Source organism: Trichechus manatus, unplaced genomic scaffold (genome assembly GCF_000243295.1).
Source record: "Trichechus manatus latirostris isolate Lorelei unplaced genomic scaffold, TriManLat1.0 scaffold00038, whole genome shotgun sequence".
Lineage (NCBI taxonomy): Eukaryota > Metazoa > Chordata > Mammalia > Sirenia > Trichechidae > Trichechus > Trichechus manatus.
Genome location: NW_004443974.1, coordinates 11,875,950 through 11,901,845, shown reverse-complemented (window position 1 = coordinate 11,901,845; position 25,896 = coordinate 11,875,950). Strand labels below are relative to the sequence as shown.

General features: G+C 44.9%; 1 protein-coding gene across 1 annotated transcript in view; it reads right to left on the bottom strand.

Moving 5' to 3' along the window:
• The window catches only part of LRSAM1 (leucine rich repeat and sterile alpha motif containing 1), a 47,781-nt gene that overhangs the window by 19,772 nt on the left and 2,113 nt on the right, over window positions 1-25,896 (bottom strand). The window contains exons 3-17 of the mRNA XM_004375688.2: window positions 24,653-24,756; window positions 24,164-24,220; window positions 23,583-23,627; window positions 22,463-22,540; window positions 21,180-21,248; window positions 19,345-19,429; window positions 18,148-18,269; window positions 16,409-16,499; window positions 15,026-15,156; window positions 11,584-11,613; window positions 11,012-11,134; window positions 10,517-10,656; window positions 9,526-9,570; window positions 7,234-7,304; window positions 5,475-5,574 (exon numbers count right to left, since the gene is read on the bottom strand). Coding sequence (XP_004375745.1) covers window positions 5,475-5,574; window positions 7,234-7,304; window positions 9,526-9,570; window positions 10,517-10,656; window positions 11,012-11,134; window positions 11,584-11,613; window positions 15,026-15,156; window positions 16,409-16,499; window positions 18,148-18,269; window positions 19,345-19,429; window positions 21,180-21,248; window positions 22,463-22,540; window positions 23,583-23,627; window positions 24,164-24,220; window positions 24,653-24,724 — 1,259 coding nt within the window. The 5' untranslated portion in view covers window positions 24,725-24,756. The remainder of the gene's footprint in view (window positions 1-5,474; window positions 5,575-7,233; window positions 7,305-9,525; window positions 9,571-10,516; window positions 10,657-11,011; window positions 11,135-11,583; window positions 11,614-15,025; window positions 15,157-16,408; window positions 16,500-18,147; window positions 18,270-19,344; window positions 19,430-21,179; window positions 21,249-22,462; window positions 22,541-23,582; window positions 23,628-24,163; window positions 24,221-24,652; window positions 24,757-25,896) is intronic.

Genomic DNA, 25,896 nt, shown 5'->3' with positions numbered 1-25,896 from the left:
AGTATGTTTCTAGAAATTTATCCATTTCCTCTAGGTTTTCAAATTTGTTGGAGTAGAGTTTTTCATAATACTCTGTTATAATCCTTTTTACTTCAGTTGGGTCTGTTGTAATGTCCCCCATTTCATTTCTCATTTGGGTTATTTGCGTCCTCTCCTGTTTCTCTTTTGTCAGTCTGGCCAGCGCTATGTTGATTTTGTTGATCCTTTCAAAGAACCGACTTTTGGTTTTGTTGATTCTTTCTATTGTTTTTCTATTCCCTATTTTATTTATTTCTGCTTTACTCTTTATTATTTCCTTTCTTCTAGTGGCTGTGGGCTTTTTTTTTTTTTTTTTTTTTTGCTGTTCTCTAGTTTTTTGAGTTGTGTAGTTAATGTTTTGATTTTGTCCCTTTCTTCTTTTTTGATGTGTGCATCTATTGCCACAAATTGTCCTCTGAGGACTGCCTTTACTGTGTCCCAAAGGTTTTGGTATGATGTGTTTTCATTCTCATTTGATTCTAGGAGTGTTTTGATTCCATCTCTGATTTCTTCTATTACCCAGTGATGTGTAAGCAGGGTGTTATTCAGTTTCCATGTAATTTATTTATTTTCCTTGCTCTTCCTGTTATTAATTTCTAGCTTGATGGTGTTGTGGTCAGGGAAGATACTTTGTATTATCTCAGTGTTTTGGAATTTGTTGAGAATTGCTCTGTGGCCTAAGATGTGGTCTATTCTGGAGAACTTTCCATGTGCATTGGAAAAGTATACTTTGCAGCTGCTGGGTGTAGTGTAGTATATATTTCTATGAGGTCAAGTTGGCTGATTGTGCCCTTTAGGTCTTCTGTATCTTTGTTGAGTTTCTTTCTAGATATTCTGTCCTTTACCGAGAGTGGTGTGTTGAAGTCTTCTACTATTATTGTAGAACTGCCAATTTTTCTTTTCAGTGCTGTTAGAGTTTGTTTTATGTATTCTGGAGCCCTGTCATTGGGTGTGTAGATGTTGATTATGGTTATGTTTTCATGATGGATCATCCCCTTAATCATTATATAGGGTCCTCCTTTGTCTTTTATGGTGGATTTTGTTTTAAAGTCTATTTTATCTGAGATTACTATTGCCACTTCTGCTCTTTTTTGGTAGCTGTTTGCTTGATATATTTTTTTCCATCGTTTGATTTTTAATAAATTCAAATCTTTGTTTCTAAGGTGTGTCTCTTGTAGACAGCATATTGATGGATCCTGTTTTTTTTTTTTTTTAATCCATTCTGTCACTCTCCATCTCTTTATGGGTGCATTTAGGCTATTTATATTCAGTGTAATTACTGATAGGTGTGAGTTTATTGCAGTCATTTTGCAGTGCTTTTTTTTGTGGTGTTGACATTTTCTTTGTTCCTCTTACTCTCCTGCACTGAATTCCTTTTGTTTGTGGATTTTTTTTTTCATTTCTTTTGTTTTTGTAGGTTTTGTTTTTACTGAGATTTTATGTTTTTCTTCTTTAGTTTGATGAGCAGGTCTGTTAATTTTCTTTGTGGTTACCTTGAAATTTACCCGTATCTTCCTAGGTTTGAACCAGTCTATTATTACTTGGTATCGCCTTGCCTTCCTGTCCATTAGAAGGGTCTATACCTACACCATTTATTCTCTCTTTTATTGTTCTGATGCTGTTGTCATTTACAGATTAACCTCTCTGGTTCCCTGTCGTAATTCTTTTGGTTTGGCTAGTCCTTAAGAGTTCATTTCCTAGGTTGGTATCTGGCTTGTACAATCCTGTGTCCTAGATTCAGCCTGTGGGCTGATGTTGTTTGTTCTCAGATCAAAGGACTCCCTTTAGTAATTCTCGTAGGTTTGGTTTTTACATAGTCCCTTAATTTCTGGTTATCTGGAAATGACCTAATTTCACCATTATATCTGAATGAGAGTTTTGCAGGATATATTATTCTTGGCTGGCAATTTTTTTCTTTCAAGGTTTCATATATGTCATCCCATTGCCTTCTTGTCTGCATGGTTTCTGCTGAATAATCCGAGTTTAGTCTTATCGTTTCTCCTCTGTATATGCCTTTTGTTTTTCTCGAGCTGCTCTCAGGATTCTTTGTTTGTCTTTGGTTTTAGCAAGTGTGATTATGACATGCCTAGGTGATTTTCTTTTGCGATCTATCCTATCTGGGGTTCGATGAGCTTCTTGGATGGTCAGCTTTTCATCTTTCATGATATTGGGGAAGTTTTCTGTCAGCAATTCTTCAATGGTCCTCTCTGTGTTTTCTGTTTTCTCCCCGTTCTGGAACTCCGATCACTAGCAAATTTTTGCCTTTGATTGTATCCCACATGATTCTCAGGGTTTCTTCATTTTTCTTCGTTCTTCTTTCTGATTTTTCCTCAAACAGAGTTGTATCCAAGTGTTTGTCTTCAATTTCACTGATCCTGTCTTCCATCATTTCAAATCTGCTCCTCAGGCCTTCTATGACACTGTCTATTTCTGAAATCTTGTTTATCTTTTGGATTTCTAATTGTTGTTTTTGTATGATTTATAGTTGTGAATTTATTTTAGCATTTTGTTCCTAAATTATTTTCTTGAATTCTTCCATTTTTTTGTCTGTATTTTCCATGAATTTGTCTATTTTTTTTCTCATTTTTGTCTTCTTTTTGCTTCAACTCTTGCATAATTCTTAATATTAAGATTTGAATTCCCTATCAGGTAGTTCTAGTGCCTTTTCTTCTACTGGAAAGTCATCTGGTGTTTTATTTTGGATGCCTACTTGAACCATCCTGTCCTGTTTTTGTATATGTTTTGATATTGTCTGCTGTCTTTGGGGCATTCAGTAGTTATTTCCTCATTTATTGATTGTAGATCTGTTTGCTTCATCCTGCTTTTTTGTTTTATTTGGCTATGTCTCAGCAGGCAGGCTGAGTGTTCTTTGTTGTTTGCTCATCTGTGGGCACGATACTTTTCACCTCCCTCTCCAGTGGGCAGGGTCAGTCACTCAGGTATGGTACAGCAGGGCAGGTCCAGCTGAAGGGAAGATGCTGGATGGGTTGTTTGTGGCATGTACTAGGGCCGACAGGACAGACCGGGAATCAGCGCAGGGCAGGTTCCAGTAGGCTGTGCCTGTGCTCCTTGGGAGTGTGATGTTCAGCGCATGGTGAAGGTAGGAAAGAAGGAGGGGGGAGATTGTGATGTGTGGAGCTAAGATGCATATGGGATAGAGGAGAGAGAAGAGAGAGGAACAGGAGCCAAAAATATACACACAAACAAAGAAAAAGAGTGCTAAGGGAGTATGCTATTGGAGTGGAAATATGAGAAACTGAGAAATGGAGAAAAACAAAAAGGAAAAAAAAGGGTAAAAAAAAAGAATAAATAAAAATTAGGGGCAAAAAAAAAAAAAAGAAAAAGAAAGGAAAGCCCCCAGGGATCCCACCAGTGTGGCTGCTAGGACTGGGGAAGTTGCTCCCCGGCCTGACTAGAAGGGGTACAGGTGTCACACAGTGCCAGGTATTCAGGAGACAGGAGGAGAAGGTAAGTACAGAGAGACGAGAAACTGAACAGAGACAAAAAGTGAAAAAGAGAGAGAAGAAAACAAAACAAACAAAAAAACCCCCCAAAAAACAAGAAAAAAGAAATGTCCCCAGGGATGTCACCGTGCGTCTGCACAGAGTAAAGGAGTAGCTCCCAAGCCACGTGGTATTGCCTGGCTACAAGGAGCTCCCAAGCCGAGAAAAGAAAAAGAAAACAAACAAACAGATCAAAACAGAACAAACAAACAAAAAAAGCTCTGGGGGTCCCACCAGTGTGGCACCATGGGCTGGGAAGCAGTTTCGCAGTTGAGCGGTGTTTTGCAGCCTTTCAGGAAGAAGTAAAGATGGCACACGGAGCCAGGTATTTGAGAGAAAGGAGGGAGAGGTGGTGAGAGGTAAGGAAGAAATCTAAAGAAGCGGAAAAAAGCAACACCAGCAGCCAAAAACTGGCACTCAGGGAGCCAGCCAGTGCGGGCAGGTGGAATCCAAGTGACACTGAGGTGAAGCCGGTGCTTCCCGGCCAAGAAACTGTGGTCCCAGGAAGCGGAGGAGGTCAAGTGGGGGTGAAGAAGGGTGGGGAGTGGGAAAGTGTATATCGCTGGTTACTGGTTGTTCTGTCTCCTGCTGGAAGCTCCGTGAAGCTGCCTTCTCATAACCCCTGTTCGCTGATCTCAGATGCTGGATCCGTGCTGTGGTAGCTGATAGGGGACCTCTGCATATATCTCTCCTTACTCTCTGTTCTCAGTCAGTTTCTTATTCCATTCGGTGCTTGGCTGAGTTCTTTATCGCTTCATTTGATGCTTAGGGTTTCAGGACTGTCGTGTGACTCTGTTTGACTTAGTTTCTTGGATCTTCGCTGTGGAGGGACAGCATGATGCTTTTGTCTGTAGCGCCATGTTGTCCGGAAGTGACTCAAGTCTGGTGGTTTTAGCACAACAATCCAAACCTGCAGTCTCATACATCCACACTCTAGTATAGTCTTGGTTCTGAGTTTGTTTGGTTCATAATAGCTACCATTTAGTGGACCCCGACATGCCACACATCATGCTCATTAACACTTGTTAACTCTTCCAGCAACCCTATGAGGTATGTGCGATGATTTATCCCCATGTTTCCAATAAGACAACTGAGGCCCAGGGAGGGAAAGTAACTTTCCCAAGCCTTCAGAGTTAGTAAGTAGAGGTGGGACCCGGATCCAGGTCTGCCTGACCCCAGGGCCAATGCTCCTAAGCACAATATCACACCACCAGGAAGGAGGGAGAAATCTCCAGATAGTAGGGACATGTGGAGGGAGCAGTTGTGCAGAGCCGCCTGGATGGGAGAAGTGTGGGGGCGCTACAGCTGCTGGCTTATCTCTGTCTGGGGTTCCTGAGCATCAACCGATGAGCTTTTCTTAGCTGACTCCGCCAGGAGCTTGTGGCTCCATCAACAGACAAACCCGCAGTGCTGTGGTGAACTGGGGGAGCCAGACCCCAGAGCAACCATGAGCATGAAAGTAATCCTGTCATCCATCCCCTGGAGTGTATCCCACTCCCAACCTGTGCAGAGCCCTGGAAGACTGACAAGGGCACCATGGACAAGGGCACAGCCTGCACTCTGCCTGGGTTCAAATCCTTGGTCTGCCACCAACTAGCTATATTTTCTTGGGTGTGTTACACAGTCTCTCTGAACGTCACAGTTGCAACTGTAAAATGGGGCTATTAACAATATGGTCCTTTGCAGAATCAATAAACAAATTCAGTAAATCACTTAGCCTAGTGCCTGGCACATACGAAGTACACAAGAAATGTTAGTGGTTATTACGACTTTATTTCAGCCCAACACACAATCACGGGGTTCAGCTAGAAAAGTCACAAAAGACCAGTCACATTTGCGCCTGATAGCACAGCCGCCCCTATGGCAGCACAAGACAGGGGATTCTAGTGCCCCAGCTCTCACCTCCAGCCAGCAAGTCCAAGTGGCCCTGCCAGAAACCTCTTCCTTACTTACCTGGAACAGGCCTGCTGGACCAAGTTCTGCCTCTGAGACTCGTAGGCCATCTGGATGAGCCGGTTCTTGCAGCTCTCAGTCAGCATCTGCTGCATGGCGGCTGTGGAAACACCAGGGCAGGCTGAGAAAGGCCAGCCACTCCCAGGGTAGGGCAGGATGCAGCTGGAATTTTCTCTGGAGCTAAGGAACCGGCCTTATAGGGTTTACCTGGTTTTTCACCTGAGCGTCACCCTTTAAAAAGACAACTCTTTTTTTTAACTATAAAAGTAACATAAGCTTGAAATGCTGACTAATTGTAAAACACTAAACAGCACATACACAAAATCATCTATACTCCTGTTACCCAGAAATGAGCAATATTATACTCTGATGTATATTGTTCCAGTCATTTCTCTACGCATATTTATGCATTTAAAAAATATTTAAATGGTATCACAGTAAAGCTGCCACTTCTCACTTTCCATGAATACTTTCCTCATCAATAAATATCCTTCTTTGATGCGATGTTCAGGGCTGCAGAGTACTACAAGGCATGGGTTACCAGAGTTTAGTTGGATAATCCTCTATTTTGGGGCATTTGGACTCTTTTTTGCAATAATTAAGTGATACTTCAATAAATAACCTTGCTCAAACATCTTTGTGCCCATCTGATTATTTCCTAAGAATAGTGCTTAGAAGGCCACAGTCTTAAGGCCATGGGTAATTTGGGTTACCCTTTCAGCCCTCCAGAAAGATGCAGCCCACTCATACTCCCTACAGCAGCTAAGAGGACAGCCCCATTCCTTATGCCCTCAACAACTCCAGGTGCTACCTTTTCCTGCCTTTTTGTTATTTTTATTGACATTTTAAAATTATAAAAATAATACACGTTCATTTTTAAAAAGCTAAGGGAAGTTAGAAAAGTCGAACACAGAAGTCCCCTGCCACTGATTCCATTCCTAAGCAGTAACCACAGTTAATTTGATAAACATCCTTCTGGAGATTTTTCTGTAAAAGTGAACACAGCTTTCCTTTTTACAAATGGTAGCTAACAGTGATCTTTAAAAGAAGGATATTAATGACCCGATGCCTCATCAGGTGGTGAGGGTGAGATGGTGTATGGAGAGTACTTGGCACAGTGCCTCGCTCTCGGAAAGCCTTGACTAAGGGCGCACAGAATAGCCCACTCTATCACAACGGCTCTGAAGAACGTGCAATCCAAACGGAACCATTCCCTATCTTTCCATCTCTCCCTCTAGCCTCTCTCCTCCTTGGCCTTCCTTGGCACATGGTTCGCATCAGATGGAGGGAGACCTCTCTCATTAGTGTGGACAATGTGGAATCACAGGGCCACTCCTGGGGAAGCACGGGAAGGAGAAGACTGCCCAGGAAGACAAACAAGGGACAACCCCAGCTCTTGATACTGAATTTGTAATAGCCATGCTTTGTGGCATGCTCAGTCTATGCCAGCATTATCTCATCTGATCCTCATACTGACTCTATGAGGTAGGGAATTATTGCTTTCTCCATTTTATAAATAAGGAAACTGAGGCTCGGAAAAGTTAGGAACCAGTAATCCCAAGGCCATACAGATGGTGTCAGAGCTGGGATTCTGAATGCAGCCTGACCTCAGAGCCCATGTTTCATGACTGGACTTTACTGGACTTAACACTCACTGCCCTCTGTATGTGACCGAAATAGAGGGCTATCTATCCCTGTCCACCCAGTCAGCCAAGTGCTGGCCCCAGGGACCTCCTCCCTTCCCTGTCCCCAGACTCACAGGCAATCTCACGTCGCCGCAGGTTCTCTGTCTCCTCCTGGGTTACGGACATCAACTGTTCCATTCTTATTCTAGAAAACATCCGTCCATTCATTCAGCAAATACAACATTTCCAACAGGGAATCCAATCAGATGAATGCCACCTCTTCTAGGAAATCCTCCCTGATGTGCTAACCTAGCATGCTCTCTGAATGCCCACTACATCATGCACCTCCCTTAGGTCCGTGTTAATCTTCAGCCTTGTAGTTAAGAGTTTCTTGAATAAAAAGAAAAATGGGCAAATGAAGCAAACACCCAATTCACTGATGCTTAAATATACGTCATCAGTGAACACACTGAAAGATGCTTAACCTCACTGATAACTAGAGAAAGTAAAATCTTCTTTTCACTTATCAGATTGGTTGAGATTAAAACCAGTGACCACTGGTGATAGAGATGAGGGTGGAGAAATGGGCACTTTCATATACTGTTGAGAGGAGGGCAAATCAGCAAAATGTTATTTGGAAGGCAGTCCGGCAGTGCCACATCAAAACATTAAATATGCAAATCCTTTGAATGTTTCCTTCAGAAATATTCATAGAAGTGCATTTAAGGGTATATTAAGAGGATGTTCACTATAATTTTGTTTGTAATTGAGAAAAACTGGAAACAAATACCCATGAACAGAGGACTAATTAAATAAATTATAATGTAATCATACAGTGGAATATTCTACAACTATTACAAATAATGAAGTGTTTGGCATGGAAATATACCCATGATACAATAAGTGAAAATAAAAATGGTAATTGCATGTATGTACAGGTAGCTCTCGACTTATGACACGACATACTCACGTTACTATGAACCGCACTTACACCGTCCATTTTTTTTTCTTACATCTTATCATCAGTAACATGTACTACAATGTTGCAGCATATACTTTGCTGATGTTATCATTCTCTTGCCAACCACCAAAGACAAAGACTGGATTTATAAAGATACTGGTAACAAAAACCAAACCTGTTGTCATCAAGTCAATTCTTACTCATAGCAACCCTACAGGACAGAGTAGAACTGTCCCATAAGGTTTCCAGGGAGTGGCTGGTGGATTGAACTGTGACCTTTTGGTTAGCAGCCAAGCTCTTAACCACTGCACCACCAGGGCTCCACTGATAATAAAAGGCAGTAATAATGAAAACTTTATTAAAAAAAAAATGAGGTATTCATTTTTTAGAGGGGACATCATCCTTTCATGCTTCTGCAGGGACAGACTTAGCCGGAAGAAGTACGTATTGTTTGTGTATTTCTGTCTCCTGCCCTGGACCACAAGCTACTCAAGGGAAGCTGTGTCTGGCATATCGCCACGCCCCCAGGCCCAGCCCAGGCTGAGCACAGAGAAGGCACGCGGTCTGCCTGTGCTGAATGAGTGGTGTCACCTGCCATGACTCAGCTGGGCCTTGACCTTCCCTGGGTACCCCAGCACCACTGCTGAGTGGGCAGGGCGATACGGTTACCTTCCAACCCTGTGGGAGTACCGTGCCGAAGGTCTGCCCAGCATCCAGGGGTCCAGAAGGCTGGGCTACCTGGGAGTAGGGAGACCCCTGCCAAGGACAGCGAGAAAGTCCACACTGATATTTTGGGATTCCAGAGAACACAGGAGAGGGACTCACATTCAGTGTGTCAGGTGGGGGTAGGAGGAGTGGATTTCATCCCTCCCACCTAACATCTTTTCTGATTATAAAAGTAGTGTACCCCAAAGCAGTAAACTTGGAAAATACAGAAAAACACAAAGGAAAAAAACAAAGATCACCACCTATAATTCCCACCTCTCAAAACATTTAGTGTAAACATGTAGGGGTGGGTCCCTTGGCTTTCTGTGGAGACACTTGCAGACTGTCTCTAAAAACTCATATACTGGACGTGCTGCTTTAAATCGGGCCCACCATTCTCCTGCTTAGCAACATTTTGTATTTTCCCTAACAAGGAACATGCTTCCACAAGATAGTTAATGACTGCAGATTATTCCTTTGTTCATAATTTAGGCAACGAATGTTTTTCCAGAAATTTTTTTTTCCCAAATTTTTATACTGAAAATACAGCTGGACACTATACATGATCCTTATTCTTTCTTAGGAATGTACATATATTTTAAAAGAACTTGAAGACAGTAATTCTTTTCAATTCAATATTCCCTAAGGAGGTGAATCTCCTTACAGCTTTAGGGGAAGCATAAGACATTCTCTCCCCAAAGCTGCTCACCTCCCTGGAAGGAAGAGAGGGCTGGGAAAGAACACAGAGTAGAACACATACCTCTCATTTTCCAGCGACTTCAAAATCTCGGAACTTTTCTTTTGCCTGTAGAGAAATCCATAAAAGGCCCCAGAAATCACCATCAGGCCTGTTTCCAACAGAACTGCTCCCCCCTCACTGCATGGCTGTATAGGGGGGCTTAGTAACTGGGCTGGGTACGATCTTAGCCCCAGCACTCAGGAGCTCTGTGTTCTCAGGCCAGATACCAAAGCAATAATAAAAAACAACTTCACGCAGTGTTTGTAAGAGTAAATGAGAAAATACATAAAAGGTGCTTGGCACATAACAAGGACGCAATAAATGGTAGCTCTACTGGAGTCCCTTGGTGATGAGAACATGATGCTCAGAGCAAGTTTGACTGACTCATGGAGGTACTTTGTAAATGCTAGATGATGGAGGACAAGTGAGTGAGGATAGAAAAAAGGAAGCTTGGAAGAAACAGGGATATGGCTGAAGCCTGTTACTGGAATCTTTCTGCAATGGATCTCCTAATGAGACCTTTCTCAGGCTTCTTGAGATCTCTGTCTGGCCCCCTTTCTTCCAAGTCTCATAAGGACCTGCTCTTAGGAGCTCCTACCTTGGAAAGGATTTGTTAAGGCAATTCTCAATATAGGGTGAATGGCTGACTTCAGTGCAATAGGTTACTTGGAACCCAGAATGTTGGAAGAGGACATGATCTCAACTATCTTGTTAAACCCACTCATTTTACAGATGGGAAACTCAGGGCCCAGAGGGGGAAACACTTACCTGAAGCCATAAATCCAATCAGTAGCAGTCCTACGACATGACAAGAAACCAGGGCTTGTAATGCCCAAAACAGATTCTTTTCTCTTTAAGTTGGTGCACACTGAGGCACCATGATTGGGTCCTAATGATGGGAACCTTGGGCAGGAATGGAGAGACTGCAAGGTAGAAATGGACCTCCATCCTGGGCCCCTCAAACGGTATCACATGAGGGAAGGACTCTGGGTCTGGAGGCCAGGAGCCTCACCTCTGATTCTCCTCCAGGAGTTTCTGGATCCGGTGTGAGATGTTCTGCTCTGTCTGCTTCAACTGCTTGTGCAGCCGCTGCCGCTCTGCGTCGAGGTAGCGCTGGTGCTCACTCAGGCCCTGCTCCAGCCGGGACTGCTCCTGCGGCAGGAGACGCAGAGGTCCTGAGTCAGCGGGGACTCCCTCGATGCCATAGCACAGTGAAGGGCAGGGGAGGAGAGGACCAGGACAGGAGGAGATTGGCTTCTGGTCCTGCCTCACCAGTCCTCCCTGTGTGACCATGGGCCAGCTCCTCCCTCTCTAGGCCTCAGAGCCTCCACCTGCACAATGAGGAGGCTGGACTAGGTGACTGGTAAAGGCCCTCGCAGTTCCTGGAGGACAGAAGTAAGAAAGCTTGATCCCTCTGCCTTCCTACATCAGAGAGACCCCGGCTTGAGTCAGAAGGCCACTGATGGGGGGACACAGACAAGCCTGACTCACTTGGCCACTCACAAACCTCCTTAACTGTCTGAAGGATCTCGTCCTTCTGACTGTTGCTCTGCTGAAGGAGCTGGGCATGCTCTCGCTGTCCAAGTTCAAGGCGCCGCTCAAACTCCAGTTTCTCCAGCATCTTCTGTTCCTGCAAGAATGTAGATCCCGGGTGACTGTTGGCACAGGCCAGAGACCAAGCAAGGCTCTGTGGGTGTTAGTGCATGAGAGCAGGGTGAATCCACCCTCAGCTCTGCACGGTGCAGGTCTCAATGCTGAGCAACTACCTGCTCCCCCACCCCTACTCCCTCCACCAGGCCCACTGTACTACAATGGGCTGTTCACTGGCAGAAGCTAGCGGTTCAGAGCCTAGGGTTGGGCTCAACCTCTCTGAGGCTCAGTCTCCTCATCTGTCAAATGGAGACACTTTACCATCCACCTGAGGTTGTGTGAAGACTTGGCAAGGTGATGTACGTAACAGGAAAGCATTACATTAACCTCCAGTTTAGAGGAGGGAAGAAGTCATTTCCTCAAATCTTTTATAAAGGTTGAGAACTTTAATGAGACGAAAAATGACAGAGAAAAAAAGCATTTTCTTACCTTCCTCTTCTCATAGTCTGAGAACCTATTCTGGGGGGGAAAAGACTGTGGTCAAGAGACGGCAGGTGGAAGTGGTTCTCAACCAGCACGTGTGCCAGGAACCACTAGGGCAGCCTGATACAATACAGACTCCCAGGCCCACCACAGCCCTATGGCATCAGAGTGGTGGTTTGGGTGGGATGAGGCAATGGGCATTTTGATAAAGGGCCCCAAGTGGTTCCAGTGGGCATCCAGGGCTCCAGAGAACCACTGAGCTGCTACCATGTGCTCGGCGGAAAATCTTGACGGAGATTTTCAAGACAGTTCCGGGGACACGGCACTGAGAAGGTGCAGTGCTCCTTACAGAAGACCAAGAAATGGGAACATGTGATTCCCTCATACGTCTATGTTAACACACCTTCAGTACCTGGTTCTACCCACCAAAACTACTCTCACAAACACACAAAGGTGTTTGTACAAGTTCCTGCACAATTGTTCAAAAGGGTGAAAACAGGGAAACATTGGAAATAACTTAAATGTCCATCAAAAGGTGATTATTTCAGTAAGCCATGGTGCATCCATACAAAGCGCTATTATATAGCTGCCAAATAATGAAGCAAATGTGTATGAAGGTAGTGGAAGACATCTACCGCCTTCCATCCTGCATGTAGCATGATTCCATTTTTGTAAAAACTACATCAACAACAAAAATTCACTCTGAGAATATGTACGTAGGTGCTGAGAAAAAAGTCCGGAAGGACATTCATTAATCGGTTAATGATGATTACCTCCAGGGGCTGGGACTGCAGGGCAGAAGGGTTGACATCCACTTACTTTATAGATTTCTGTATTGTTTAAATTTATAATAAGGACTATGAATTACTTTAATAATTAAAGACACACACACATTTTTAATGGCCCTTCTGTTCTGAGATGAGGATCAGCCTCTGTCCGGGTTGTAAAAGCAGCAGTATTCTACAAATAAATACGATTTTTCTTATGCTGATTTTTAAAAAAATTAATCTTTAATTAAACGGGTAATATCTGGATATGTTCTCTTGGTAAAAAATTATAACATGGCATATATAACTAAAGTATCTATTGACCACAACCTGGCCTAATCCTGGTTTCCCTCCCTTCCCATACCTCACACCAGATGTAACCACCATTATCAGACCCAAGCCCACACATCCATATACATATAACTTCTGTCTTTGGGAAAAAAAAAAAGTATTCTATACTATACATACGTGTGTATGTGTGTGTGTATATATATGTACGTATACACGTAAAGTATTTTTTTAATCAAGGTATAATTTACATACTGTGAATTTCACCCTTTTTACTGCACAGTTCTATGAATTTTGACCAACATATATAATCATATAACTACCACCATACTCCGAATATAGAACAATTCCATCAGCCCAAAAAATTCCTTTGGGCCCCTTTGTCATCCAACCCTCTTTCCACCCCCAGCCCCTGGCAACTACTGATCTGTTTTCTTATGCATTCGTTTTGAGTTTTCTTTTCAAACATAAAAATAGAAACATACTATATCTTTTGTGCCCTGCATCTTGCCCTTTTTACTTATCCATGTGTCCTGGTGTCCTGAGTTTGCAGAGATCTATCTCATGGTATGGATATGATGCAGCTGGTTTAGCTCCTTCCTACTGAAAGACATTTAGGGGGGCTTCCAATACTTCACTATTACGAATAAGGCTGCAATGAACCTTCTTTGTACAAGTATTTCTTTGGGGTATAGACTCAGAAGTGGAACTTTTGGATCACGGGCATTTATGTTCATCATGGGACATAGATTATCAAATTATCTTCCAAAGTGGTGATACCAATTTCCACTCCCACGAGCAGCTTATGAGAGTACCTGTTTCCTCCATACTCCGGAAAACAGAAATTATCAAACAAAAATATGTGCCAATCTGAGGGGGGGAAATAGTTTTTTACTGTTTTAATTTGCACGTCTCTCATTCTAGTGAAGTTTGGCATTTTTTCACGTTTACTGACCTTTCTTTTTTGCAGTTTTTAATTTTGAGAAATACCTGTTGATAAATCTTCTGTCTATTTTTCCTATTGGGATTGTTTTATTTTCTTATTCATTTGGAAGAGGTTCCTTATATGTTCAGTCTGCTAATCCTTCATTGGATATGTCTGCTAAAAATGCTTTCTGAGAGTATAAACTGGCACATATCTTCCTAGATTGCAATCTCCTCCCTCTCCAATTCTCACTGAAGTGCCAAAAGAAGTATAAAATTACAAATGCATTCACAGAAGTACTGGAAAACAGGGGAGGGTAGCATCAGGGAATCAGAAACTGAAAAAAACTACTGCAAGATATAAAGCAGACTGGACTGGACTGATAGAAAATCCCACCGAAAATGAAAATCCCAAAGGCAAAGGAAGAGACATCTAGAAAACGGGTGGATCAGTCTTCCCAACAAATCCCCAGAAAGCCAGCAACAAATCCCTACAAAACTAGCAAGCCCTAAGATGGCAGGGGCTGAGCATGGGATAATGGAAGATCTTCAGGGGCGTGGCAATGCCCCACTTTCTATGAAGCCAAACTCAACAGCAGCTGGCACTGCCTGCTCCCCCAGTGTCCACCATCTCTGTCCCAGCTATCAGAGGGTTCCCCGGCTTGTGAGCCTCCACAGTGCGAGCAGAGGGCAGATCCAGAGGTGACTTCTATCTGGCTCCAGTATTGGGTACCCTGGGTTAACATGGCAAACACTTGCTGAGCTTCCTCCTCCAGGATTGTCCTATGCTAGTACACCACCTGTGACCCAGGAGGGCCAGCCTGTGATGACCGAGTACCTGTTTGACTCCTTCACTAGACTGAGTACATGGCAGGTGTCCTGTATGGCAATGGTATTTATTCAAGAATATTTGTTGAGAGGCAACAATGAACAACACAGACATGATCCCTACTCTCAGGAAGCTCAGCCCAGCAGTGAAGAGAGACATTAAACAATTTCCCACAGAATTCTTAACTTACAATGCAGTAAGTGCTATCAACGGAATGCAGAGCACTAGGAGAACACGTCACTGGAGGCCTGACCTGGTTTGGCATGTCAGGGAAGGACCCCAGAGGATGTGATGTTTAAACCGAGAACTGAAGGATAAGACTGAGTGAGCTAGGAGAAAGTGAGTGGGGACCATTGCAGACAGAGGGAACTGACTGGCAAAGGCCCTGAGGGGTGTAGGAGTGTGGTTTGTTCAGGAAACAGAGAAGAGTAAGGTACAGCTGGTGGTTGGTAAGCTAGCGAGGTGAGGTGGTCAAAGTAGGCTTTGTAAATGCGTCTAAGCACATCGATCTGAATTGGGGGGTGAAACCCTAGTTTGATTCTTGAGGCTCATCTATTGCTCCTGTGCCCTCATGGATGGAGGAATCTGGGAGCTGCAGCTCTGAACATCCCTCTACGCCAGCAGGCAAGGTGCACCTTACCTGCCACTCTAGCTCCTCCTTTGAGAGTCTGTCTGTGGGCCCATCGGGGCTGTCCCGGGAGTTCTCAGCTCCATCTTGCTCCAGAACTGGCAGCAGGTACTGAGAAGGGGGGTAGTATTCCAGCCCTGACTCTGTAAGAGATGGGACGCAGCTGATCAGGAGGGAAGAGACATGCCTGGGTACTCAGACCCCAGCTCCTGCAGCCCTTTCCTCTCCCTTCCTCTCCAGCGTCCTCTGCTCTCCCGTGATTCAGTCCACTGCTTTCCTCTTCCATAGACAGGGCACTCTGTGCTGTCCACCGGTCCTAATCTGGGGCCTGGGATGTGGTAAGTGTTCAATATATGTCAGCTGGATGAATAAGTGGGAATGCCATCTGCCTCCTTACCATCCAAGTGAGATGGAGATGGTAGAAAAAGCCTGAGATTAATAGAAAGGCATGGATCGAAGACCCAGCTTTACCAGTAATTGGCTGAGTTGTGTGACCTTGAGCAAGATGTTTGCCTTCTCTGGCCCTGTATACTTGAAAGTGTTCACAGCCTTCACCCATTTTCTGTTGGGCTGTTTGCCTTTTTCTTACTGGTTCGTAGGTGTTCTTTGTACACTGTAGTTAATAACCTCAGGTCTACTATATACGTTGCAACTCTCTCCTTCCAGGGGATTACTTATCTTTTTAACATTGATGAGGATGTCCTTCTGAGGTACAGAAGTTTTTTATTTTGATGTAGTCAAAAGTTATTCTCCCCCCACTCCTGGGAAGGATACAAATAGGCAATTTAGAAGAAATACTAAAAATGGCCCTAGATACATGAAAATTTATCCAAATTATCATGGACATGACACTAAAATAATAGCAGACTCTCTTGTCTATCTATCAGACCGGCAGACTTTTAAGATACTACCAAGTGTCAGCTAGGTTGTGGGGGAAAAAAGGGATCTCCTCAGACACTTCTCATGGGAATGTAAACTGGTGTAACCACTTCAAAGGGCAGTGCAGAGTGCTCACTCCCTTTAATCCAGCAACTCCACTTGTTATCTGCCTTGCAGGAAAACTCATACTTTCCCAGAGAGGTGTGGATGAAAACGTTCATCGTCATGGGAAATTAGAAACAACCTCCATGCTCACAACAAGGGGATGGCTACATAAGCCATGGGACTCCACAGCATGAAGTACTGCACTGTACACTCTTGTAACCACAATCTGTAGTTATATTTCCTTGTGTAATCATTTGTTTTGCCTATTTCCCCTGCCGGGCCTTGAGCTCCAAGCAGGCAGGAACTGGGGCCATCTTGGTCTCTGCCACATAACAGCCTGAGCCCAGCACACAGTAGGCTCTGGGGTCATGGCTCCTCACTGGGAGAATGAGGTGGGCTGCCTAGCCTTACCTTTGCAGAGGAACTGCTGGATGGCCTCGGTGCCAGCACTGCACACCTCCCGTGGAGGGTAGACCATGGACAAAGCATCGAGGCTCAGAGTCTGCAAACACAAGGGGACCCCTCTTTATCTCTTTGAATAATATCGCCAACCTTGCAGGCTATCTGATGGGTTATGTGAAACAACATGAAAAAGACCTTGCACGTAGTAGCGCCTCAACTAAGAATGGCTGCTGTTATGCCCTCATTCTAAAAAATAAAAGCTTCTGCAAGGTACCACCAAAAAGCTCAAAGGATTTTTTTTTGATATATGATGAATCACTCCCAGGGCTCTCATCTAAGTCTAGATGACTTAGAATGGCTTCAGAGTTAGGAAAATGTGCTCTGAGCTGTGCTGTCCAATACGGTAGCCACTAAACACATGTAGCTATTTACATGTAAATTAACTAAAATGCAATAAAATAAAAAATTTAGTTCCTCAGTTACACTAGCCACATTTAAAGTGCTGAACAGCCACGTGTGGCTAGTGGCTACCAATTTGGACAGCACAGTCACTGAACATCATTGCAGAAAGTTCTTTTGGTTCCACTGGAGAGCATGGAGAATAAGCATGTGCCAGCCTGTCTCTTCAGCCTGCCCAGGGAGAGGAGCCTGACTACCTATTCTTCTTAGGCTGCAGTCACTGCAGGAGGGCACAGCCGCTGAGGTCACCAGCTCCCTTTGCTCTGTCTCCATGCTCACCTACCCACTCCTGATACAGATGTCTCTGAGGTATTTCACTGACTGCTCACTGGAGGATTCTGGAATGCTTGGCCAGACTGTCCACTGAGTGAATAAAGCCCTGTTCCAGAAGGCGGAGATTCACAGAGGTGAAGAGCCCAGGCCCTGGATTCAGACTGCCTGACTTTCAAACCTATCTTGGCTATTACTAGCTGTGTGGCCCTTGGGCAAGCTCATTAGGCTCTTTGTGCCTCAGTTTCTTCATCTGCAAAGTGGCACAAAAGTATTTGCCTCACAGGACAAATATTATTGGGGATTCAGGGAGATAACCCAGGTCAGGTGTGTAGCCCTTAGGAAGCACAAGATAGATATGCGTCACCAGAGCCGTCAGGTCACTGTGAGAGTCCACGCTCACTGAGTGGGATGCCCTATGTCAGTGTCCCAGGAAGTGTTCATCCCACTCCACCCCTTGCTCTGATGAAACTCAGCTTCTGCACCTGCCAAGCGGAAGCCCAGACCCTTGACCTGAGGCGATTCCCACCCTAACCTCCACAGCCCTTCCCTCACAGCTTTCTGAGCTCTTTAAGATCTGGAGCCTCCAGGCACAGTAACTTTCAGCCACATCAGCTCCCTCCCTCTTCCTTTAACACACCTTGCTTTTCTACTCCTTTCTTTCCTCATACTGTGCCCTCCACCTGTAACGCACCATTATTCAGGTCTACTTCTCAAAATGTTCTCCGTCATTCACGGTCTGGCTCAAATACCACTTCCTTCATAAAGTGTTACCACCATCGGAATTCAGCATTCTCTCTTCTTCACTCTAGAAATATGTGTTTCTGCCTCAAACATGGCAGTAAAAGTCACCGAATGAGAGCTGTTTACATGCCGGTCTCTGTGAGCTCCAAGGGCCATGCCATGGGGTCTCTGTGACCCCAGAACCCTGTGACCAGGGAAGGCACTCAGGAATGTGGGAGTGAGGGGCAGTAGGTAGGTGCAGAGAGGACCCCAAGTGCAAATGGCTCCCCGCTTACCTCCAGGGTTCGAACATGAGCCAGCATCTGTGGCAATCTCTGAATCTCGTTTTCACTGATGTCGAGAGTACGTAAGCTCCGAATTTCCCCCAAGGTGTCTGGAAGCTCCTTCAGCTTGTTATCTGGAGAGATCCCAATGGCACAGCTCAACACCCCAAAGCCCCTTCACCAGCTTCATGCCTGACACCCAACAGGACTCAGGGGAGGTTGGGGCCTCATTCTGAACCCAGGAGCATACACCACCGTCAGGTCCCGGAACCTGAGGCTCCATGAGTAAGAACACATGTCAGAGTTTCAGTGATCTGAATTCACATTTCTACATCACCACGCACTAGTTAAGAGACTTTGGACAACCGATCTACCTCCCTGGGCAACAGTTTTCTCATCTGTAAAACTGGGATACTACTACTATCTGGCCTGATAGGAATATTGAGGGATTCAATGAGATGATGCATACGAAACTCTCAGCACAGTGGCCATCATACAGTAAGTGATCAACAAACGGGTGCCATTACTTTTATAATTATTCACATGCTACAAAGGGGGTAAACTGAGGTATTCTGTGCAGAAAGTACTTAAGGACAGCAAGAAGAGATGTAAGACCTGATGGGTCTAATGAGGTAAGCACTCAGATGAGGGTAAGAAGACGGCATTAGAATCTTGGCTCTGGCACTATTTCGCTGGGCTGTCTTAGCAATTGTTCCTCTCTGAGCCTCAATTCCCTCACTGGGAGATAATACCACTTCTCTCCGCCTCACTCACAGAGTTGTCACAAGGCTACCACATCACTGAACACAGGAGTGGAAGCACAACCACTGAGTATGAAGTGATACTAGAATCATTACCGTGGTTCCTGAATCATTCTCACCCAGTCAGTCCACTACTCCTGTCACTACTCACTATTTAAATATGAACGACCGAGTCTTGGGGTTGGGGGGCGGGTCTAGCTGTCAATGCCATCTTCCCCACTGCTCACCAGGCCCTGGCTCCAAGGGGCCATAGGAAACCCTCAGACACCCTGTCTGATTACCATGGAGACAGAATGACCTAACAGGAGGTCATTCCAGCCTAAAGAGCACCTTGAGACAGGCTACCTCTGTGTTCAATGGCTCCCAGGCTGAGCACCGCATGCAGCCTGACTGGGACAGCCTCGAGCTGACCAAGGGTCACACAGACAGGGCTTTCTGGCCTCCCTACCTTTCACATTGAGGGTCTGCAGCTGGATCAGGTCCCCAATGGAACGTGGGAGATATGTCAGTTGATTCCTTTCCATATTCAACACCTAAGGAAGAGGAAAACATGACACGAGAACCCATATTCAGACACAGTGACTACCCCTGCATTCCCTAACCCCTGCTTGGGCCAGGGCACTTTATACACATCTCTCTCCTCCGGGCAGCCCTCTGAGGAGGGTATAATTGTTATGATCCCATTTGAAAGATGAGAAAACTGAGACTCAGAGCAGCAAAGTAATGTGCCCAAGGGAGCAAAGCCAAATCTTGAACTGGATTCTGGCTGGGGTCCCAGTCAATTATATCGACCACAAAATGCCCAATAACTTCCCCACAATCGGGGAGGGAGGAAGAAGGGGCCTAACATATTCAGGTTCTGGGCAAGGCAGCGCATGACAAGGCTCTAATATCCTGATGTTAAGGAAAAGGAAACTAAGCTGCATAAAGGCAATGTGATTTGCCTGAGGTCTCAAAGCTGGCAGGGGGCAGTGCTGGGATTAGAACCGGGCTTGTTGGATTCTGAAGGCTGAGCTCCCACCTGGCAGGGCTGAGCGAGCGAGGCCAGCAGGATGACACACTAAGCAATCATTACAAATAGGCACAACAGAAAGCTAACAAGACATTAAAATACTGTAGTGGATGAATATTTGATGAACTGGAAAGACAGGACGAGTTATTGTCAGATATCCAAAAGTTTCAAAACAGTGAACACAGCAATTCCATAAAAATATGTACCTAAAAAATTCCCAAAGATCTCCATCAAGGTATTTACTGTGGCTCTCTCTAAGCGGTGGCAATAACTGCTATTCCGTCACGTATTCTCTACGTGACCTTGGACAAGTTAGTCATCCCTCTGGGTCTCAGTTTTCTCTTCCATAAAATAAAATGACATCACCTACATCATGGGACTGTTCATTTAAACAGTTTCTTAGGCCCCTCCATGTGTTAGGTAAAGGTGCTGCCCTTGTAGAGATTACATTCCAGTAGGGGAGGTAGTCAATAAAGCAGTAAACATAATTAATAATTACGGATGCAATTAGCGTGCGCGGGGAAATAAGCAGGTACTGAGAGAAACTAATAACAGGATCTGCTTAGACAAGTTTGTGGGAGAGGATTCTCAGAGGAAGAGGCCTTTGGGCAGACGGCTGAAGGATAAGCCAGGGAAACAGCCCTGGGAAGGGCACTTAGGCAGAAGGAGGAGATGGTGCAAAGGCCTTGAGGGTTTGGGAGCAGTGGGGAGAGAGGAGAGGGTCTGGAAAGGCAGGTGGGGCCCCTCATATAGGGTGTTATTATTGGCCATGGTGAAGAGAATGGGTTTTAATCTAAGTGCAATGGGAAGCCACTTCTGTAAAGTGGGGACAATAATAGAAACTACCCCACAATGGCTGTGAGGATTGAAGAGACAATGTAAGTGAAATGGTTAGCCCAAGGCCTGCCACATAGTGAGCACTCAGCAAACGGGGGTGGTGGGGGGGTGTGCTATTACTGACGGTGAGTCAGAGGGCTGAATTCATCATTTTTAAAAGGTAGACTCACTGGGCCCTTTTTTTCTGTAAAGTTGTGGAAGCTTATGATAAAAATCCAAAAAGCACATGCCAGACATGAGAGAGACACCCACAGCCCAGACTGCAATGGAGAGGGGTGTCCTTGGGGCAGCTTAAGAGCAAAGGGGAGGACGGCGCTGGCACTGAAGGCACCTGCTTCTGCTCGCTAGAGCTCAACCAGGAAACTGCAGGCAGTGTGACTGCAATGTCTGGCACAGGCAAGTGGGAGGTGGCTTTCTATTTCCTGCAGCCATACCTGCAGGGCTGTCAGCTGCCCTATATCGTCAGGAAGACCTGTCAGCTGATTATCGTGAAGATCCAGAACCTGCAGAAGAAGACAAACTTAACACCAACCAGTCACCAGATTTCAGGATCCAGAGCGGCAAGAAGAGTCTCGGAGCCGCCTCATGCCTCTGGTGCTGAAACAAGGTGCACCCTACCCTTCCACTCCATCTAAGCTTTGACCACTCCTACCTCATTTTCTTTTTCAAATTCTTACACCATTTCATTCTTTTATCAAATGTTCACTTTTACTGTCAAGTGAAAAAATATGCTACAAAACAGCAGGCCAAGATATTCATACGTTAAAAAGAAAAGCACCCCAAAGTATAAACATATCTTTGCATAGAAAAAAAGACTAGCAAAACATGTAATAAGATATTGATAGCAGTTCTCCAGCGGGGAGAAGTTATATGTGGTATTTTCCCTCTACACTTTGATTAACTGTATCTGTTCTTTTTTTTTTTTTTTTAAAATGAAAGTGAGCAAACAAGGCATAGATGACACAGGACTGGGCAACATTTCATTCTGCTGTATATGAGGTCGCCACGAGTCACGGCCGACTCAACGGCAACTAACAACAAGGTGTATGCGTGTGTATATTACGCATTTTATTTATTTATAAACGTATTTTTTTAACGTTATCTTTTTTTATCTTTATACAAAAATGATGCTGGACCACAACAATAAAGAAGTAGAAACTACCCCCAGTCCCCACCAACCAGAGTTAACCATGGAAAACCCTTTTTGATCTCTAGGCTTTCCAGTACTTTTTCTTAGTGTGTATACCATGTTCGCAAACTCACGTCAAGTGGAACAACCCTGGGGTCACACCTCCTATACAGTGTGAATACGTCCCTGTCCAGGAGGAACTCACAGTCGAGAGGGGTCTTTCCAGTTCACCGGGGTTTCACACATTAACCATCGATGCCCTGGACGTCCCTCCTGTTCCTTCTTGTTTGGGACCATCAGTTTCCTCGCTCTCTGCTGGTTTACTTGATATGACTTTATGATTTGGCTCTCCACGTAGCATAAGCTCCCCAAGGGCAGGGCCTGTGACTGGTTATCATTGTAACTCCACCTCTACCCCAAGCACGGCATGTAGAAGGTGATAAATAATCCATGCTGATCAAATCCCAGATTTACTATTGTATCAGACCCGTCTGGCAGAAACTTTAATAGAGGAGACATAAAGGGAGTCTCCTTGGGCATGGGCTGGAAAGGTGCAGAGTCAGAGGCCTGGGAGAAAGGCCACAGTACCTTGATGGTTGTGAGGCTCAGGAGACTGCAGGATTTAGGAAGCAGGGAGGTGAGGTGATTCGTGTGGACAATCAACACCTGTGTGGAAATCATTTGAGGAAATGTTCAGGTTAAAGAAGAGCAACAGGTAGGGAAGGTTGAAAGAGAAGATAGCCTGCTCAGCACAGGACACAGTGGCCCTGAGGTGTCCAATGGCATGGTCTCTGCTCTCCCGGACACAAGCAACAGGGGGATATGCAGTTCAGAATCATGGAACCTCTGAATCTGGAATCAGATGACCTTAAAATCTGGAGTTTCAAGGGTGAAAGGGATTGTAGAGGTCTCATTTTACCTTCCATCCTAAGAAAGGGGCCCCTCTGCAGCTGTCCTGATCTTACCTCCCTCAGCCTTGGCGTCTTCATATGAAAAAAGAGAATAATAAAGTACTTGTGTCCAAGGGCTGCCATAATGGTTAAATAAGCTAATGGACAAAAAGCACTTAGCTGAGGGCTGGCAGGTGGTAAGCGCTCAGTGTTACCTATTACTCTTTTTGTTAGGCATGCAACCACTGCTTTAATACTTACAGGGACAAGGTGTTCACTACTTTGTCAGGATGGTACACATTTTACCTATCTTCACTTAGATACTTCATTTAGAATATTCTTACCTATTTGTATTCAAAGCTGCAAGGGTCTTCTAAGAAATCATTCATTTCACTCTAAATCTTTCCTGGGTGACCAGAATGAACTGAATGTAGTTGTAATTAACAATGAAGCTGCTCATTATACTCAGCACATCTGTACCTCTATCTCCATCTATATATCTATACCATTACTCACTTAATTCTCAAAACATCTCTGAGAGAGTAGAATTATGACTTCAGTTCATAGATGAAGAAACTGTGATGTAAGAGTTTAAGGAAGTTGCCCCAGTCATGAAGCCAGGGAGGGGCAGAGCCAGGATGTGACCCAGGGTTGTCCCATCCCTAAGCCTACTCTGCTAACTATGAACACCTGCTGCAGGCTAAAAGCCAAGAGAAAGGAAGTGTCTATGTCAGGAAGAAAGCTCCTAAAAGTCCCATGTGGTTTCAAACATGCAAACACACAAGAAGCAATTCTCTGAAAACGAACAGCCATCTCACCTTCTTCTGTAGAACTTTGCATGTTGCAAAAGCCCCAAATGGAATCTAAGATGAGATAAAGAAGAGTCAGTGCCTTCTTTCTTGCCCGTTTTTAATGTGCTCTCTGAGTGGCACACATGTGCGGGAGAGACGGGGCAGGAGGTGGGCGTGCTGCCATGCGAAATGCTGCTGTGGAGAAAGGCTAAGCCCAGGGGAAAGGATGCCCAGGGATGTTGCTGAGGATGTGATCAGCCCTCCCTTCCAATCAGTCGGCAGGAGATTGGCCTGCCCCCGCCCCCTCCACCCACACCCCCCCGTTTGGAATGCTATCAGGGGCAGGAAAAGGGTCTCTGGTGTTTTGTAGAGGCAGGAGAATCCCAGACTCTTCCAGTACTCCAGGGATCTGTGGGTACACTTTCTAGATAGACTCTGATTCTTGGAGACTATGTTGAGGCCAAAGGATCATCTCAATTCTTTTGGGCAAGAGCAAAATCCAAGGAAACATGTCTTATCTAGTACTTCTGGCTTTTTTAAAGCCCCCCATCCAAATCTGTCTTTCCTAGGAGCACAGGTCAGATCAAATTCACAGCCCGAACACTAACCTCTGAGAGCTCACATTTAGAGATGTCAAGAATGTCATCTGCCCCAGCTTCTTTTGCCTAAGGATAAAAAGAACAACAGAAAAAGATGTTTTTAAGCAAATCATCTTTGCAGAACAGACAAATCAGGAAAACAGAGACATAGAATCAAGGAGCTGCAAAGGTTCACAGACACCACTTGGTTCAGCTAGTCTGTTTTGTAGGTGGACCAATAGTCACTGCTTTCACAGAGCCTGAGGTCCAGCAGGGAAGATAAACTGAACAAGCAATGACAAGTGTGATCAGTGTTACACAGGAGTGCTCAGGGCACTCCTGGAACACTTGACAGAGGCCTCATTGGTCTGGTCTGAGAGGCAGAGATTTCATCCTTATAACTCTGGGGTAGGAGAGGCAGAAGGGAGGGAGCACGGCTTGTTTAGGGATGGTGCGAGTCTTGTTCCATGGGTCAGAGGAAGACATGCGGATAAGTCAGAGGAAACCCCTGTCCCTCACCAGACACATCTGGTACTCCAGGCGTTTCCGAGCCTCCTCGCTGGGTTTCCGCTTTCGGAAGAAGAGTGGCATCCTTCTCTTTGTCCAGAGTGATCTTCAGGACACTGGAGTATAACACAGAAGTTAGGGCCTGTGGAATTTTTCACAACCCTTTGAACACCCACAACAGGTAACACGGTAACACAGGGCATGTAGTTGATCTGTTGGACTAGAGTTCCATGCGAGCAGAGCTGTGTCAGTCTCATGCATCAATCTGTCCCCTGAGCCCTGCACAGGAGATGCTTAGTATTCTCAGTTGATTAGACAATAGGCAGCAAGATGTAGTAGGAAGAGCACCCCAGTAGCAGTCAGGCAACCCAGAGTCTTGCCCACATTTGCCATGCGAGACCTTAAGTACAACCTTTCCCCAATCTGGGCCTCCATCTCTCCTCCATGTTAGACAAAGGGGTTGACCTAGATAAGCTTCCTCAGGTCGTTTCCAAGAATGACTTTTGATGACTTTAATACACTTGGCTGATGAACCACTTCTAGCTCCTGAAACACTGTCAGAGCGATATCAGCAGAACCAACCTCAAGCCAGCCATGACCTTGCAGAGTTCAACTACATCCTGCCCAGAGATTCCTAAATTACAATAAAAATTAAAAAACAATCCTCAAGCATCTTATTCCACTGGATTCTCAGTGTTTATAAGAGAAGAAACTGAAGCTCATGGAGTTTAATGGTTTGGTTATACAGCCTGGAACGCTGGTCTTCGGAGTCCTGATCCTCTGGAGTTTACCCAACTCCTTGGTGTTCAAATAACTTAGCATACACTGAGCACACTGTCCAGAACTCAGACAAGGTGGTCACTGCCTGCCTGTCAGTGCTTAATAAGGAATAGCGATGGGCCAGAAAACACTGCTTTGGGATGAAATATAGCTTGGTTTAAATCCCAGTTCTGCCACCTACTAGCTTGGCCCCTTGGTTCACTCTCTCTAAGCCTCAGTTTCCTCATCTGCAAAGTGCAAGTGACAATGTTACCCACACTCGATGTTGTGAAGATTCAGTGATTTCCTATACATAAAGCCCGTAGCACTCTCCACCACACCTCCCCCTTGCTGTGGAGTCGGTTCTGACTCATGGCAACTCTGTAAACCCTGTAGGAGACAGTAGAACTCCTTCATTGGGTTTCCAAGGCTGTAATTTTTTTTTTTTCTTTTATGCAGGATTTCTCAGAACTTTTTTTTTTTTATATATATTTTAT